Raw genomic sequence first — 18,051 nt, 5'->3', positions numbered from 1 at the left:
GAGGAAGGGAGGAAAGAAGAAAGGAAAGGAGGGAGGCAGAGCAATGAAGTATGGAAGCTCTGGGCGGCTGGCTGGCCAGTCGCTGAACTCGGTGCGCCCACTGTGCCCTTCTCGCTCTCTTCCGAGTCGCAGGCCAGGTGGCCTTGCCCCCACTTACCCGACCTGAGCATCACTGCCCGGTAGAGCCCCGTGGCCTCGGCGGGCCCCCGTGCCGGTTCGCCCAGCCGCTGCGCCATGCGCCCGCGCACCCGACGGCGGAGTCCGCACTGCGGGCGGGAGCGCACGATGGAGCGTAATCCCGAGCCCGAGCGTCTCCGCGGCTGTGACGCGGTCCCGAGGCCAAAACCCCGTAGATCAGGTTACCGCAGCGCTCCGAGAGCCAGGCGCGGAGGCGCCGCGGAGGCAGCGGGCAAGGGCAATGGTAGGTATACCAGCTTAGGCAGCAGGCAGGACTCTTCCTGGTCCTGTGGTTCCAGGTCCAAGGCGAGAACCGGGTGTCCTTCGGTCTTCGTCATTTCCCTGGCTGCTGACCTCGTTGAATGCTACAAGCAGGTGTGGAGTCCTGAAGTGCAGTTCTTGGGATCAGATCCCAGCGCCACCAATTAATAGCTGTGTGATCCCACGATTTAATTACCTAACCCGCAGAGTCTCAGTTTTCTCATCTGTAAAGTGGGTACTTATCTCACAGTTTTGTGAGGGTAAATGATCTTAGAACAGTGGCTAACACGGAATGAGTACTATAGACTGGTATTTAAAAAATTGTTCCAAGACTTCCTGGGGTGGATGGCACCGAGAAGCAGGAGACTTCACTGGGGAAAGATGATTATGGTGGGAAGCCTGTGGGACTCCACAAGATTGATTTCTCTGACTTTTTGGAATCTCTAACAGCAGAGATGGGAAGACCAACCAAAAGAGTCTAGGCCTTGGCCGTTTGGCTTAGTGAATAGAGCGTCACCCAGAATGTGGTTGTCTCAGGTCCCATCCCTAGTCAGGGCACGCAAGAGAAATGACCATCTGCTTCTCTTCCCCTCCCTCTCCCTCTTCTCTCTCTCTTCCCCTCTCGCAGCCAGTATGGCTTGATTAATTCGAATGTTGGCCCAGGCGCTGAGGACAGCTTGGTTGATTCGTGCATTGGCCCTAGACTGGGGTTGCTGGGTGGATCCCCTCTGGGCGCATATGGGACTCTGTCTATCTCCCCTCCTCACTTAAAAATAAGTTTAAAGGTGGAGGAAGAGGCAAAGTCAACCAGGTGGATTTGGTAGATATAAGAAACTGACCATTTTGATGATCTACTCTGTATGGTGTTGTGCTAAGTCTCTTCCAAAACAAAAAAATCTAATGTTTACTGTGTGCTTTATTGTCCTATTTTGTTTCATCTTCATAAACCTATGAAGTAGCGTCTGTTAGTTTTTCAATTTTACAGATGAGCAAACTGAGGCTCACAGAGGTTAAACAACTTCTTTGAGACCACACAGTGTGGAGCTTGGATACAAACTCAGGCAGTCTGACATCAGACACAGGTCTCTCTGTAATCTCATTGACTCTTTACAAAAGCACTGAAGGGTAGATATTATCTCCAGTTTAGAGATGAGATAATTGAGACTTAGGGAGGAGAGGTAACTTGCTCACATTCACACAGCTAGTTGGAGGAGCCAAGACCCAATCCAGTCTCCACCCACAAAACTAGTGCCCCTGAAATTTACAGACTCCCTGGAGCTGACCAGGGTACTGGATGGCATCTGTTAAAGTTGTACCTGTGTGGACCAGGGAGTCTTGAGCTGACTGTTGGGACCTCGGCCACAGAATATCACTTCCATCTGGTCTGTGTCCTCTCCAGTCTGGCTATCTCCTAGGCCAAATGCCAGCCAAATCCCTTGGTCACTGCCCACTCCTAGCTTCTGCTCTGATTCAGAGATTCCTGTATTCCTCTGACCCTCAGTCACCACCCAAGGTTCCAAGGACCCAAGTGACACACTTTATCTCCAGAGACTTCACTGATTGGCCACACTGATATGTCTCTCATCAACAACCAGCCTATGGGCTTCAGGCACGATGCAAGACATCTGGAATTCACTATCTCATATTCATTCTTCAGAAGATGAAATTATATTCAATTTACCATTCATCTCATTTAATCCACTCTGACCAAGTATGGTTATGCCCCTTTTAGAAATGAAGAAAATTAAATATATTTATAAGAAATAAACGAGGGAAATAAGGCTCAAGTGAGTTGCTCAAGATCCCATAACTTGTTAGTTGTAGAGCTGGAATTTGAACCTAGTTGGCACCAAAGTTGCAGGGGGAAAACCAAGCCAGCTATTAAACTAGGTGTGGGTTCAAGAAAATCATGACTAAAGAATGTGTGTTTACAGAGCATTCCAAAAGGGATTAATTCAGTTTGTATCTCCCTAGGAATTGAGGTGGGTCTGACTTACCTGAGCCATTTAATCTTTGCTTCTTGTTCTCATTAGGAAATATGGCCTGAGGAGAGTATTCTTTCTGTGAACAGAAAGAAAGTAGGTAGAGGTGAGGCCCATCTGTTCTTTGGCAGGGGAGGAGGGACGAGATATTCATAGTGCCCTGAGTCTTTTGACTACAGATGGAACTGATCAGTGTCAAAATCCTCTACAGAGAAACAAATTACTATGTCCTTAGAGTGTATGTGTGTGTTGGGGGACATTTATGAGACTCATATTCATTTTTTTTAAAGATTAACAGTGTTCATTTCTGGGTGACCTTTAAAAATTTTTTTTTATTTTTAATTGATTGTGTTGACATGGTTTCAAGTGTCCCACTCAATATAACACCCTCAACACACTACACTGTGCCCTCCATGCCCCATGCAAAGTCTCTTTCTATCCTCATCTCCCCTCTTTGCACCCTTCTCCTACCTCCACTACCCTTTTCCCTATGGCTATTGCTACCCTGTTTTCTGTATCTCTGTGTTGTGTATATATAATTTAACTAGTCCCTTCACCTTCTTTGATTCCATCTCCTTTCCCCCCTTCCCTTTGACAGATGCTCATCTCTTCACTGTGACCCTGCCTCTGTTTCTATTTTGTTCCTCAGTTTATTGTGTTCATCAGATTTCACATATAAGGGAGATCATATGATATTTTTCTTTCTCTGCCTGGCTTATTTCACTTAGCATAATAATCTCCAGGTCCATTGATGCTGTTGTAAAAGGTAAGATTTCCTTCTTTTTAAGGCCACATAGTATTCCATTATGCAAGTTACCACAACTTCTTATCCACTCATCCACTGATGGACACTTAGGCTGTTTCCAGATCTTAGCTATTGCAAACAACAATGTAATAAACATGGGGGTGCATATGTCCTTTTGAAATAGTGTTTTAATATTCTTAGGATATATTCCTAGAAGTGGGATAGCTTGGTCATAAGGAAACTTCATTTTTAATTTTCTTAGGAGATGCCATACTGTTTTCCACAGTGGCTGCATGAGTCTGCATTCTCACCAGCAGTGCAGGAGGGTTCCTTTTTCTTCAACCTTTGTCAGCACTTGTTGTTTGTTGTTTTGTTAATGAAAGCCATTCTGACAGATGTGAGGTGATATTTCATTGTGGTTTTAATTTGTATTTCTCTGGTGATTAGTGATGTTGAGCATTTTTTTTTATGTTTATTTGCCATCTGTATGGCCTCTTTGGAGAAGTGTCTATTCAGGTCCTTTACCCATTTTTAAAATTGGATTGTTTACCTTCCTAGTGTTGAGTTTTATAAGGTTTTTCTTTTCTTTCTTTCTTTTTTTTTTTTTTTTTTTGTGTGTGTGTGTTTGTGATAGAGAGGCAGGGAGAGAGAGAGAGACATTGAGATGTTCCTGTATGTGCCCTGACCGGGGATTGAACCAGCAACCTCTGCACTTTGGGACAGCGGTCTAACCAACCAAGCTATCCAGCCAGGGCTTAGAGTTATAAATTCTTTATAAGTTTTGGTTATTAACCCCTTATCAGATGTATTGTTGAATATGGCCATTGAGTGGGTTGCCTTTTTATTTTGTTAAAGGTGTCTTTTGTTGTGCAAAAGTTTTACTTTGATAAGTCCCATTTGTTTATTTTGTCCTTTATTTCCCTTGCCCAAGGACATATAGCGGCAAAAATTTCTTCAAGAGATGTCTGAGAGTCTACTGTGTATGTTTTCTTCTAGGATTTCTATGATTTCAAAACTTACATTTAAGTCTTTTATCCACTTTGAGTTTATTTTAATGGTGGGAGTTGGTGGTCTAGTTTGATTTTTTCTGCATGTACCTGTCCAATTTTCCCAACACCATTTATTAAAGACTGTCTTTACTCTAGTGTATATACTTGCCTCCTTTGTCAAATATTAATTAACCATAAAGGTGTGGGTTTATTTCCGGGTTCTCTGTTCTGTTCTATTGATCTATATGCCTGTTCTTATGCTGGTACCAGGCTGTTTTGATTACAATGGCCTGTAGTATAACTTCATATCAGAGATGTGATACCTCTCACTTTGTTCTTCATTTTCAAGATTGCTGAAGCTATTTGGGTTCTTTTTTGATTCCATGTACAGTTTTAGAAGATTAGTTCTAGACCTGTGAAGTATGACACTAGTATTTTAATAAGAATTACATTGAATTTATAGATTGTTTTGGGTAGTACAGACATTTTAATGATGTTAATTCTTCCTATACATGAACATAGTATATATATACTTCCACTTGTTTCTATCACCCTCGATTTCTTTTTTCAATGTCTTATAATTTTCCAAGTACAAGTCTTTTACCTCTTTGGTTAAATTTATTCCTAGGCACTTTATTTTGTTGTTGTTGTTGCAATAGTAAATGGGATTGTTTCTTTAATTTCTCTGACAGTTTATTATTGGCATACAAAAATGCCACTGATTTCTGAATATTAATTTTATTCTTGCTGCCTTGCCTAATTCATTTATCAGGTCCAGTAGTTTTTTGGCAGAGACTTTCAGGTTTTCTATGTACAGTATCATGTCATCAGCAAATAATGACAGTTCTACTTCTTCTTTTCCAATTTAGATGCCTTTTATTTCTTCTTCTTGTCTGATTGCTGTGGCTAGGACTTCTGGTACTATGCTAAATAAGAGTGGTGAAAGGGGACACCCCTGTCTTGCTCCTAATTAAAGGGATTGCATTTAATTTCTGCCCATTAAATATGATGTTGGCTGTCATTTTGTCATAGATGGCTTTTATCATGTTGAGGTATGTTCCTCACATTCCCACTTTGCTGAGAGTTTTAATCATAAATGGGTGCTGGATTTTTATCAAACGCTCTTTCTGTATCTATTTACATGATCAGGTGAATTTTATTTTTCCTTTTGTTTATGTGATGACTCATGTTCATTGGTTTGTGAATATTGTACGAGTCTTGCATCCTTGGAATGAATCCCACTTGATCATGGCATATGATTTTTTTTAATGTATTTGCTAGAACAGGTTTGCTAATATATATATTTTGTTGAGAATTTTTTTTGTGTGTGTGTGACAGAGACAGAGAGAGACAGAAAGAGGGACAGATAGGGACAGACAGACAGGAAGGGAAAGAGATGAGAAACATCAATTCTTTGTTGTTATTCATTGGTTGCTTTCTCATATGTGCCTTGACTGGGGGCTATAGCAGAGTGAGTGACCCTAAGCCAGCAACCTTGGTCTCAAGCCAGTGAATTTGGGCTTCAAGCCAGCGACCTTTGGGCTCAAGCCAGTGACCATAGTTCATCTCTGTGATCCCATGCTCATGCCAGTGACCCTGTGCTCAAGCCAGTGACCTCAAGGTTTTGAACCTGGGTCTTCTGCATCCCAGTCCGACACTCTATCCACTGTGCCACCACCTTGTCAGGATATTTTGTTGAGAATTTTAGCATTTATGTTCATCAGGTATATTGGGTTATAGTTTCCTTTCTTTGTAATGTCTCTACCTGGTTTTGAAATTGGGATAATGCATGTCTTGTAAAATGAGCTTGGAAGCCTTCCCTCTTCTTAAATTTTTTGGAATAGCTTGAGAAGGATAGATATTAGTTCTTCTTTGCATGTTTTGGTAAAATTCACCTGTGATGCCACCTAGTCCAGGACTTTTGTTTGCTAGGAGTTTTTTTGATTACTGTTTCAATTTCATTTGTTATAATCAGTCTGTTCAGGTTTTCTGATTTTTCCATATTCAGTTTTGGAAGATTGTATGTTTCTAGGAATTTATCCATTTTCCCCAGGTTGTTCAATTTTTTGGCATATAGTTCTTCATAGTATTTTCTTACAATCTTTTGTATTCTGTGATGTGAGACTCATACTTTTTAAAAAATAAATTATTTTTTAGAACAGTTTAGATTTAGAGAATAATTGAGAAGATAGTACAGAGAATTTCTTATACCTTGCATCCAGTTTCTGTCTTAATTAATATTTTACATGTATGTAGGTGTACATGTATGTAGTATAGTCATTTGTTACAATTAATGAACTAATTTTGGTATTATTAATTAAAGCCATGTCTCTTTAGGCACCTTTTGGTTTTGACAGTTTCTAAGACTCTTTGGTTTTTGAAGAACTTGATAATTTTAAAAAGTACTGAGATTCCTGTCTTTTTTATGTTGAGGTTATATCCACACAGTTCCTTCCTCCTGGCCTGCTTTCTCCCCACCTCTCTAACACACTCCTCACCCTTCAAGGTTTCAGGGTTTAGTTCTCAAGATCAGTTCTTAGCCATCTTTTCTCCCTCTACACTCATGACTTTAAGAACAACTCTAAGTCAATGATCCCATATGCGTATTTCCAATCTAAACTTTCACTCTGAGCTTAAACATTGTTGAATTGGCTACTTGACATCTCCATTTGAAAGTCTATAATTCAGAAAGTCCAATTCATAGTGGCTCAGAGAGAACTCTCGACCACTCCAGCCCCCAGTTGTTCCTCCCTTGTACCTCCATCTTGGCAAGCAGCTCCTAGTCCTGTCACTCAGATAGGAACCTGTGTGTCTGCCTTCTGTCTTTCTGAAACCACATGATCCTCAGGTCACCAAGGCATGGTGGGATTACCTGCTGGGATCTCTTCAATCCACCCACCTCTCCTGATGCCTTCACCCTAGCTGAGCCCCCACTGCCGCAAACCTGGATGCCTGCAGTAACTGTTCTCCTTCAAGCTGTGGTCCACACAGACTCAAGACCAAGCTTTTAAATTGTAACTCAGACTCTGATCCTCCCCTACTCAAAGCCCTTTGATGCCTTTCCTTTACACTTGCAGTCAAACTCACATGTCTTCTCCTGGCCTTCAAGGCCTCTGTAGTCTGGACCCTCTCTGCTAGCCTCTGAAATCCCATCTATTTGTTCCATCAAATATTCAAGGGCTTTGGAGACCTCAGTGAAGAAGAAAAAGGTCCCTGTCTTGTGAAGCTGACATTTTAGTGGAGGAAATATACAATAATTAATAAGTAAAGTAGATAGAGTTAGAAGGTGAAGGATACTGTATCACAAAGGAAAATTAGAGGAGGGATTAGGGTGGTTAGTGGTAAGTGAGAGCAGTATGTGGCAATAAATGGCTGTTCAGAGGGTCCCATTGAGAAGGTGAGATATGAGCACAAAGGAAGTGGGGGACTTGGCCGAACAGATTATTTTAGAGAAGGGTGTCATAGACAGAGGCAATAGCTTGAGTGAGAATCCTAAGGCCAGAGTGTTCAGGGAACAGCAAGGTGGTCAAGATGACTGGAGTGGAGGGGATTAAGGGACTATGACATGAGGGAAAGTCATCCAAGAAATGTAACTCCTTCCATCCCATACTCTAGTGGTCAATAAGAACTGTGGTAAACTACCAAAAAATTGAAAAATTAATATTAATATTTTAGGAAAAAGAGTCAGGTTTTTTGCTTTCTCCTTTCTATAGGGAGTGCAGGGAGAGAAATGTGGGAGTTTTCTGGCTTGCAGAGACATACTGTGTAGAAAACCCCCTTTTACTAGAAAGCTTAAAGGGCATTTTATAATTTGGGCTAAGCATACAGAAAGATTTTGTAAATATTATTTTGTGTGTGATTTGCACCAACTCAGGATGGGTGACAGCACTGTGTTATAAATAGAAAGACTTTGTGCTAGGTTTTGAGTGGAAGTGGAAGGGAAACTTGGATTTTCTCCCTTTCCCTGCACCTGTGAGGAAGAGAATAAACACCTGGCCAGGTGCAGGGAAGGAAGAGAGATTAAGGAAAGCCTTTCTTTTCCCTTTCTTTCTTTCTTTAACGGGCCTGGCCGTTCAGGGATGCTTACCCCCTGGCGCCATACAGGCTCCCCTCCCATCCTGAAGGCGTATAGTTAATGTATGTACCTCTAAACCCAGGATGGCGAACCTTTTTATAAAAACCACCCACTTTTGCAGTGCTGGTCAACCTGGTCCCTCCCACCCACTAGTGGGGTTTCAGCTTTCATGGTGGGCAGTCCAAATGGTGCCGTGATTGGCCCACCATGAAAGCTGGACAGGCCACTAGTGGGTGGGAGGGACCAGGTTGACCAGCACTGCAAAAGTGGGCAGTTTTTATAAAAAGGTTTGCCATCCTGGCTCTAAACAAAGGGATGGCAGATGAACACTGAAAATTTGGGAATGTCTTTTAATATATAAAACAACATTTTTCGCTATTGTGTTACCTTTTAAGTTTTAATATGTAGGAATATTTTTTTTATAAATCGTATAGATGAATGTTATAAACTTGCTAATGAATTGTATCATCTTCCCCTCCTCCACCCCCCAAACCTGAATATGATCAAAGGTATATAGCCTGCCTCAGGGCTATATGCTGGAGGGCACGATTTGGGTCAGCTTTGCCCCATGTTAGTCATATGTGGCCGGCATATTAATAAATCACCTCCTTTTAATAAAACTCCTTAAAAATTCACTTGGACTTGGTGTCTCTATGTAAACCCGGTGAAACGGTACTTGACAACAGAACTACAAGGTTTCCTGTAAGCCATGCTGCCTCTTACCTATTGCTTATGCACAAGCTGTTTCCTCTACCAGAACTCACTTCCCAGCTCTGCCTGCTCTTCTGCTTATCCTGTAGTCTAGACTGAAATGCTACTTCCTCACTGAGGTCTCCTTAACTATGTGCTCCCACAGAACTCAGACTTCCCTTATATTAATATCTACCACTGAATTATGATCGTGTAAGCCCCCTCTCCTCCATTAGTTTGTATTTGCTTGTTTGCAGTCCTCTACCTCCCCAGGGCCTAGTCCAGAGCTGGGCTTGGATCGGATGCCCAATAACAATTGATTGAAAGAATGACTGGAGTGAATGATTGAATGAGTGCACCCACATGGGGAGCTCTGGGCTATATAGGGGAAGTGGCTAATTTAACAGAGAGTAAGAATGGAGGCCTCCCACTGCCTCCCCATGGATTATTCAGGGTGGACAGAAGGGCCTGGGGTCCGGATGTTTCCTGAGGATGCTCCCATTTTGAGCTCTGCTGCCACGGAAACTGTAGAAGGGGGAGAGTGTTGGGATTTTGGCCAAGCCCCTTTTGTGTTTTTTGACAAAGGGATTAAGAGGACCAGTAACCTCATCTGTGAAAGAAAATTCTAGGACATAGAAAAAAGACCTGCTTCAGAGGGCTCTAAGGGGCTCTGAGTGTCTTCTCACAACTCCCCACACAGACCTGGGAAGTGGAGCTCAGGTGTGAGGGCAACATTAGCATTACAAAGCACAGTGGATAGAGCATTGACTCGGAATGGTTGCAGGTTTGAAACCCTGGGCTTGCCAGATCAAGGCACAGACAGGAAGCAAATACTATGAGTTTCCAGCCCTCTCCCCAAAATATAAATAAATAAATTCTAAAAAAAAATTGTTTCTTGCATGCCTGCCAACCCCTCTTGCATAAAAGACTTGTTGGAAAATCATGCCGATCTGTGTCCACTAAAGCCACCGAGGCAGGGGCATCTCTCCTGTCAGTGACTGGAGTGACAGAGTGCTTGCCTGTATGCAACCTCTTGTGAAAGCAAAGGCAAGTTAAAAAGCCACCTGGATCTTTGCTGACCTATTACAGGTCATTGATAGTCTTTTCTAAGAACTGTGTTGAGAAATATAGCCAATTCTTATCAGTTCACAGCGTGTAAGGATCGGAAGATGCTGGCTTAGTTATAATTTTAGTTAGTGAGTGTTAGCACACACAAAACAATACCAGAGGAAGTATTATTGTACATTGTATAATATACCCAAATATGGATGAACACAACTCAATGTCGGCTGAAGCCAAAGACATTTGCATTTCTCCTGTCCTTCCTGTGACTGCTACCTGCTTCCTTTTCATGTCTCGATTATTGAGAAAATTTTCTTGGGACTGGTCCTTGATGACCTTCCCACAGCCTGTTCTTCTTCACTTGGCTCCGCTGCTTTTTCTGGAGGCTGATGCCTCTATTTGAGAAGTGTCAAGGAGACTGCAGACCTATCACACACCCTCCCTCATTTTCTCCATGAGATGCATGAACCAAGTAACACTTATAGGACTTTGCTTTGTTTATTTGTAAACATTTTAAAAATTGAGGTGTAACATACATCCAAAAATGCACCAATGTCAAGTGCACAGCTCTATGAAGTTTACATGGGTTCATCTACACAACCACTACCATGATCAGGATCTAAAGCATTCCTGGCACCCCAGAAGGTTCCCTTGTGCTTTACTCAGTTAACATCCGACTTCTCCCCGAGTGAGCAATATTCTGACTCTTATCATCATAGATTCGTCTCTTGTTTTAGAACTTCATACAGATGGAATCATAACATTCACTCTTTTGGTCTGACTTCTTTCACTCAGCAACGTGTTTGAGATTCATCAGTGCTGTTGCCTATACCAGCAGTTCATTCTCTTCACTGCCGAGTAGTGTTCCATCTTACGGCTACATCACAGTGCGGTTGTCTGTCCTGTGGACAGACATTTGGGTGGTTTCCAGTTTAGGCTTAAATTGTAAACAGTGTGAGAACAGGGACTGTGATTTATTCATAGATGTCTTCAATGTATAGCATTGTTCCTGGCACATAGCTACTTAGTAAAGAAAAACCAACTTAATAATTGTAGCAAATGCTTATGAGCATGTCCTATAACCAAGCACTGTGATAAGATTTTATGCACATGGTCTCACTTACACCTCATAACAGTCCTTTGAGCTTAGGGGAGAGTGGGGCTCCTGTTTTACAGATGAGGAAGGAAGCAAAGGCCTTGGACAGGTTAAGACAGATGCCTAGCAAGCAGCAGTGTTGGATTGCAGTTAGACTGGAGGCAGTCTGACTTAGAGCCTATGGTCTTAGCTACATTCACAAATAGGATACGTGTGTGCGTACATGCATGTGTGTGTAGTGGTAAGAGTCTGCAACCCATTTTACAGAAAAGGACACTGAGGTTAAGGAACCCTTCTCTGAGGAGTCAGCTGGGCCAGCCTGACTCCTTAATTCTTCTTCTTCTTCTTATTATTATTGAGAGGCTGGGAGGCAGAGACAGACTCCTTCTTGCGCCCCGACCAGGATCCACCTGGCAATGCTCTGCCCATCTGGGCTGCTGCTCTGTTGCTCGGCCACTGAGATATTTTAGCACCTGAGACCTAGGCCATGGAGCCATCCTTAGCGCCCAAGGCCAACTTTGCTCGAACCAATGGAGCCATGGCTGTCGGAGGAGAAGAGAGAGAGAGATAGATAGATGGGAGGTGAGGTGGAGAAGCAGATGGTCATTTGTCCTGTGTGCCCTGACTGGACATTAAACTCGGGACATCCACATGCCAAGCGGATGCTCTACCACTGAGCCAACCAGCCAGGGCTGTGAGCAAATTCTTAAAGGTAGAATATTGTTAGTGTGGATCCTTGGCTGCTGCCACCTCCTCCTGCTCCCCGTTCTTAAGCTCATGGCCACTGGGTGTCATAGGGCTCTACTTCAGCCTTTCCTCAGCTCCTGATTCTCACAAAGCCACCGTGTTGTGTGAGGCGACATCTGCTGCCTTCCTATCTTTCATCCCCTGGGACAGAGACTCAAACTTGGCAATCCTTCCTTTAAAGTGTGTGGCACTGTTTAGAGAAGGCGCCAAACCCCGGAGCTGGTTCCTCTCTTGGGGTCCCCTTACATCACACTGGTGTTGGGTTCTCAGCCTGAGGGACAGTAATGAGATCACTGTCTTCCACCCAAGGAAGCCTCCCTGATCCCAGTCTCAGGGTCCTGTCACTGTTCTGTCATTGGAGCCCCTCAGTGCTCAGAACTTGCCCTCAGGTACTGCGTGAGAAGCCACCACCAGCCCTGCAAACATTAGGGCACCTTCCTCTTCTTGCTTTGACTTAATGGGTGGGCTGTTTAATTCTCCTGAAAAGCTTGTAAAACAGTCCACACAAGCAATATATGAATTCATTTCTCCTTTAAACATCTAAAACAGCGGTTCTCAACCTGTGGGTCGCGACCCCGGCAGGGGTCGAACGACCAAAACACAGGGGTCGCCTAAAGCCATCGGAAAATATATATTTCCGATGGCTTTAGCCGCTGAGAAGCCACGCTACCATCTGCAGCAGCGCTATTCAGCTTGAACGCACGCCGTTATGGACGTGCGTTCCAAACTGAATGCCTGCAGTCAAGCGCAGACATGATTGCATCATCCGTCAGGGGCCTAAGGGGCAGGGGAAGCGGGGGGGGGGGGGCTCCACAGTCCATAGCAGCGCATTACGTGTGTCCGGGGCTTGCTGACGTCATCATTGGGCGGGTGCAGCAAGCGCCGGAGGACAGAAGCCTAGGAGGCGGAGAGGCAATGAGAATACATAATGCATATCAGGTATTTACATTCCGAATCATAACTGTAGCAAAATTACAGTTATGAAGTAGCCACCAAAATTATTTTTTGGTTTGGGGTCACCGGTCACGGCATTAGAAAGGTTCAGAACCACTGATCTAAAACAACCCAACTGTATATAAGTTTAAAAGTGGCATTTCTCCTCACTGTCCCCTCCAAACCCCTTTCTCACTGCGTCCCCGGAGTTATCACTGGTTTTGGTGCTGTATGTCTTTGGTGGTTCTTCTGCAGCTTGCTTTGCAAACTCTCCATGTCTTCTAGGTAGTTCTGTGGCAATACATGGAGTTCCACTTTGCTCTTTTGACCAGTAGCATATAATATAGCATGGTTCCTGTAGTTTTTTTTTTTTTTTTATCTTAAAGCAATCCCTTTCAGTTGTACTTTTAGGTTGTTTACAATATGTCATGATTACAAATCATTCTGCTTCAAACACCCTTGTGCCTGCCTCCCTGGGCATGGGTGTGAGTGTTTCTCCAGGGCGGACGCTGTGAAATGGAAGTGCTGGGCCATGAGGTAAGTAAGATAATCATTAATAAGCAATAACACAAAAATAAACTTGATGTACTCACAACTGTAAACCTACTTTTGTCTACATGTGTGTATTTTAAATTTTAGTAGGAGCAACTAAATTATCCTTTAGAATGCCTGTATCCTTTCAGATGCCCACCAGCAGTATCTGAGATTACTGGATTGTCTACACCTACCTCTGCATGTTATGAATCTTTTTTTTTAAATTGAATTTACTGGAGTGCCATTGGTTAGTAAAACCGCACAGGCACACAGGTTTCCAGTGTGCAATCCTATGCTACATCATCTGCACACTGCATCATGTGCTCACCACCTGAAGTTGCGTGTCTGCCACCATTTATCCCCCATTTTCCCTCTTCCACCTGCCTCCTTTTTCTGTCTATGATGTTTTTTTTTCTTAATCCCTTCACCTTTTTTACCCAGCCCTCCAAGGCCCCTCCCTTCTGACAGCTGTCAGCCTGTTCTATGTATCTATGAGTTTGTTTTTGGGTTATGAATCTTTAAATTTGTCTACAAAAAGCTAATTATGGTATCAGAAGCCAGGCTAGAGGTTACCTTTGTGGAGGACAATAGTGGATGGGAAAGGCACAACAGAGTAGTGTTGACATTCTGTTTCTTAACTGAGTAGGGGTTATACAGATATTTTCAGTTTCTCAAAATTCATTGGGCGGTGTACTTATGACAGGTGCACTTTTCTATATGTATGCTACTCTTCAGTAAAAAGTTCAAACTATTTTGTCACCCCCACCCTATTTTGCTGAATGACGAAACAGCATTCCATGATAATTTTATTTTAGAGGCTGAGTCTGCTTTTGCTGGTACATTGGCCTTCTGAATTCTTTGTTATGGAATATTTTACTTTGGGGTCTTGTGACAGTTCCTGGCAGAGGAACCTATTCTCAGGAAGAAGAAAAGGGACTTGACCCTCTCTCGGTACAGACCATGTGCTCTTATGCTCACAGCGACCTTTCAGAGTAGGCGTCATTTACCCCATTTTACAGACAAGGAGGCAGAGCTCAGAGTAGTGAGGTGACCTGCCAACAGTGATGAAATTGACTGCAGACTCCTACCCTGCTTGCTTCCCTTTAAGTGGTTCATGTAACAAGCATTGGGCTCACTGTGCAAAAAACAATCTCACTGAATTCTTGCAACAGCCCAGTGAGATAGCTATTTTGCGATCACACTTTACAGATGAGAACACTGAGACTCAGAAAGGTTCCATAACTCTCTCAGTTCCTCCTCTGAGTGGGAGGGCAAGGCTGGGGCCTTCTGCCTGTATCTAAAGCTGTGATGAGGCAGTGCTAGCCAACAGAATGTCCTGCAGTGTTGGAATGTTCGATGTTTGTGTTGACGATATGGTAGCCACTAGCCACAAGAAAATATTTAGCATTTAAAATGTGGCTAGTGCTACCATGGAACCAAAATTTTAGTCTTACTTAATTTTCATTAATTTAAGTGGCTTGTATTGAACAGGGTAACTCTAAGGAGTCAGATCAGAAGGAGAAAGCTGTGAAGGAGGAGATGACAGAGTAGCTCCAGCCCACCAGAAACCACATCCATTCCACCAGGAGGGACCCCCCACCGTAGAGGTCCTGATAAAGCCCCCCAACACACCACCAGGGGTCATTTTGGGCACTGACTCACACCTTGTGGAAAAAGCCAGGGCTTTGTAATCAGATGTGACCTTAACCTAAGACTCACTTTCCTCATGTAAAAAATGGGTATCAATGTATGAAATGGTTTTAGATTAACTGAGAGAGTACACAGGGGCTGGCAAATAATTGGTATTTAATAAGCTATTTAGCAGTCATACTATTATCACAATTATTATTATGGGCTCACTTCTAAACTTTTTAAAAAATTCATTTTAGAGAGGAGAGATACAGAGAGAGAGAGAGAGAGAGAGAGAGAGAGAGAGAGATAGAAAGGGGAGAGGAGCAGGAAGCATCAACTCCAATATGTTCCTTGACCAGACAAGTGCAGGGTTTTGAACCGGCATCCTCAGCGTTCCAGGTCGATGCTTTATCCACTGAGCCACCACAGGTCAGGTCCCCACTTCTAAACTTTTAAGTTTTTCATTATATAACGGTAAAGCACATTTACAATAATAATTTAAACAATGCAGATGGGTATAAAGTGTGACCTAAAGGTCTCCAAATACTTTACCCCTCCAGGATATATCTCCACTTATGTAAACACCTAGAACAATTCCAGTCTATCCTTTTGAAAGTACAGAAAGGATCCCACTAAATGCATTATTCTGTCATTTGCTTCTGTCAGTTTAAGACATCTGCAGTGAACCTTCCCACATGTGTACATTCAGATCTGCCACATTATCTTCCTGTTTGCAGTGTTCCCTGGTGAAGGTCATTCATGACTAATTTTACAATTCTTTACTGATGGACATGTAGGTTATTTTGCTATTGTGAGTGATGTTTTAATGTGTACTTTACACGTGACATTCTGTACATGGGCAAGGGCGCCCACCCAGAGGGGCAGTTCTTACCACTAGAATCCCTGGGTCAACAGATGGGTATTTTCAATCGTGATAGTTCCTTGCATAAGTACAATGTCATTTTAAACCTCTCAGGATCACTGGACTTTAAAGGAATGTTCTAGCTGCATTCTTCTGAAAAGACTCCTTAAGTCATACTAATAATCACCCTTGGAATGTATTTGCTGGGTGGGTTTGGGATTTTGGTAAAAATAGATTAAAAAAAACCCAGATCTGGTTTCTAAAGTCTCTGTGGTGTAGGGATGTGGACAGGATCAGGAGAGGGGACTTGGCCAGGGTGCACCTGGAGGTCAAGGAGCTGGGTCCCCACTAATCCCAGCTCTGCCTGGCTGCTAGGGTCTGAGGGCCACAATTCTCCTTCCTGGAAGCCAATCCTGTAGGAAGCAGGGCTTTGCAGTTTACAAAATAACTCTCCAGGGGAGCCACAGCCTGAGGCTCCTCTGTGGGGAAGGGGGAGAAGGAGGAGGAATGAGGAGACACCCAGAAAGGCCTTGCCAAGGACTGGACAATGGCAGTTCCCAGCAGGTGAAATCAAAACGGCTCAAAAACGTAAGAAAAGATGCTTGGCCTCCCTAGAAACCAAATAAATGCACACTCAAGCAACAATGGAGTATTATTTTTCACCTATCAGATTGGCAAAAATTAAAACAAATTGATAGCTAGTGCTGGATACCTTGTGTGGGGAAATGAAACAGGGTGCACTCGTGGAGGGAGTGCTGATGGTACCATCAGCCTGCAGGAGATGTGCACATTCTAATGTCCAGGCTGTTTCACCTCTAGAACTGTGTTTAAATAACTGAACAGATGCAAAGATATGTGATCAAAGTTGTGCATTAACCAGCATTGTTGATAACAGTAAAAAGATTGACAATAAGGTCCAGAGATAGGGAACTGGTTAAAGAAACTGTGTTATCACCATAAAATACAGCAATCTGTGGCTAACATTGATGCTGTAGACTTGTGTTTACTAATATGGGAGATGCCCACCACCTATATATATATGAAAATCAAGCAGGAAGAAACAGATTATAGAATGGTATTTGTGGTTCTATTTTTTCGAAACAAATTTGATTATATATGTTTTGTTTTAGATTTAGTGTTACATATATACACAAATAAAGTGTTTTATATATATATAAAAATACAGTATATATGTTTACATGTAGAGACCTATGTGTATATATGTCTATATATGTATATTATATGAATTTATATGGAAAGTGTTTGAGAAGATATGAATAAAAATATTCTCAGTGATTATATTCAAATGGTGGGAAATTTTATTCATTCAGTCATTAATTCATTTTTGTAATTCTTTACATTTCCTGAGAGCTTTCTTTTTGGCAATGAACTTGTGTTGTTTTTATAATAGAAAAAAAACTGTTAATATTAGTTTAGAAAGCCAATAACTCTGTCTCAACATTATTAGCCAGTCTAAATGCAATTATCCCTCATAACATGACTGTCCCCAACTCTTTTTTTTTTTTTTTTTTTTTTTTTTTTGCATTTTTCTGAAGCTGGAAACAGGGAGAGACAGTCAGACAGACTCCCGCATGCGCCCGACCGGGATCCACCCGGCACGCCCACCATGGGGCGACGCTCTGCCCACCAGGGGGCGATGCTCTGCCCATCCTGGGCGTCGCCATGTTGCGACCAGAGCCACTCTAGCACCTGGGGCAGAGGCCACAGAGCCATCCCCAGCGCCCGGGCCATCTTTGCTCCAATGGAGCCTTGGCTGCGGGAGGGGAAGAGAGAGACAGAGAGGAAAGCGCGGTGGAGGGGTGGAGAAGCAAATGGGCGCTTCTCCTGTGTGCCCTGGCCGGGAATCGAACCTGGGTCCTCCACACGCTAGGCCGATGCTCTACCGCTGAGCCAACCGGCCAGGGCCTGTCCCCAACTCTTGTCCATATCAGAAGCCTCTTTGATCCAGGACTGTTTCTGATCAAAGAGGATAATGCTGGCTGTGCACTGAGCACGTTATGCACCATGCATTGGCTGGTACTTCATGCATGTTCTTTCTTTGGATCCTCATAATGGCCTGAGACATCAGTAGTCTCATGTCTTTGGCTTTTCTAGGAGATCCTGCAATGGGGACTTTGTGGAAGTGATGTATTGAGGGAGATCTCTCATGGGAAATCTGTCAAGGAGTTAGGGAGAGAAGCAGGATGGAACAGGAGGAGAAGTTAAGTAAAAAGGTGGGTTCAGCTCAAGTCTGGTTTCATCTCCC

The 18,051-nt window shown here is 43.1% G+C and overlaps 1 protein-coding gene across 7 annotated transcripts in view; it reads right to left on the bottom strand.

The window, feature by feature from the left end:
* The window catches only part of FAM107A (family with sequence similarity 107 member A), a 63,812-nt gene that overhangs the window by 20,646 nt on the left and 25,115 nt on the right, over positions 1 to 18,051 (bottom strand). Inside the window, exon 2 of one of the 7 annotated variants that reach the window (XM_066351296.1) lies at positions 2,436 to 2,499. The exons of 1 other annotated variant lie outside the window; for it this stretch is intronic. In XM_066351296.1, the coding sequence (XP_066207393.1) occupies positions 2,436 to 2,499 (64 nt within the window). Of the gene's footprint in view, positions 1 to 157; positions 340 to 431; positions 526 to 1,754; positions 1,804 to 2,435; positions 2,500 to 18,051 lie in introns of those variants that run through there. 5 more of the 7 variants (XM_066351302.1, XM_066351299.1, XM_066351297.1 and 2 more) reach the window with 5 other exon arrangements.

The sequence above is a fragment of the Saccopteryx leptura genome, chromosome 10 (genome assembly GCF_036850995.1).
Source record: "Saccopteryx leptura isolate mSacLep1 chromosome 10, mSacLep1_pri_phased_curated, whole genome shotgun sequence".
Taxonomy (NCBI): domain Eukaryota; kingdom Metazoa; phylum Chordata; class Mammalia; order Chiroptera; family Emballonuridae; genus Saccopteryx; species Saccopteryx leptura.
The sequence above is the reverse complement of the archived record's forward strand: the minus strand, read 5'-3'. Positions and strand labels throughout refer to the sequence as shown.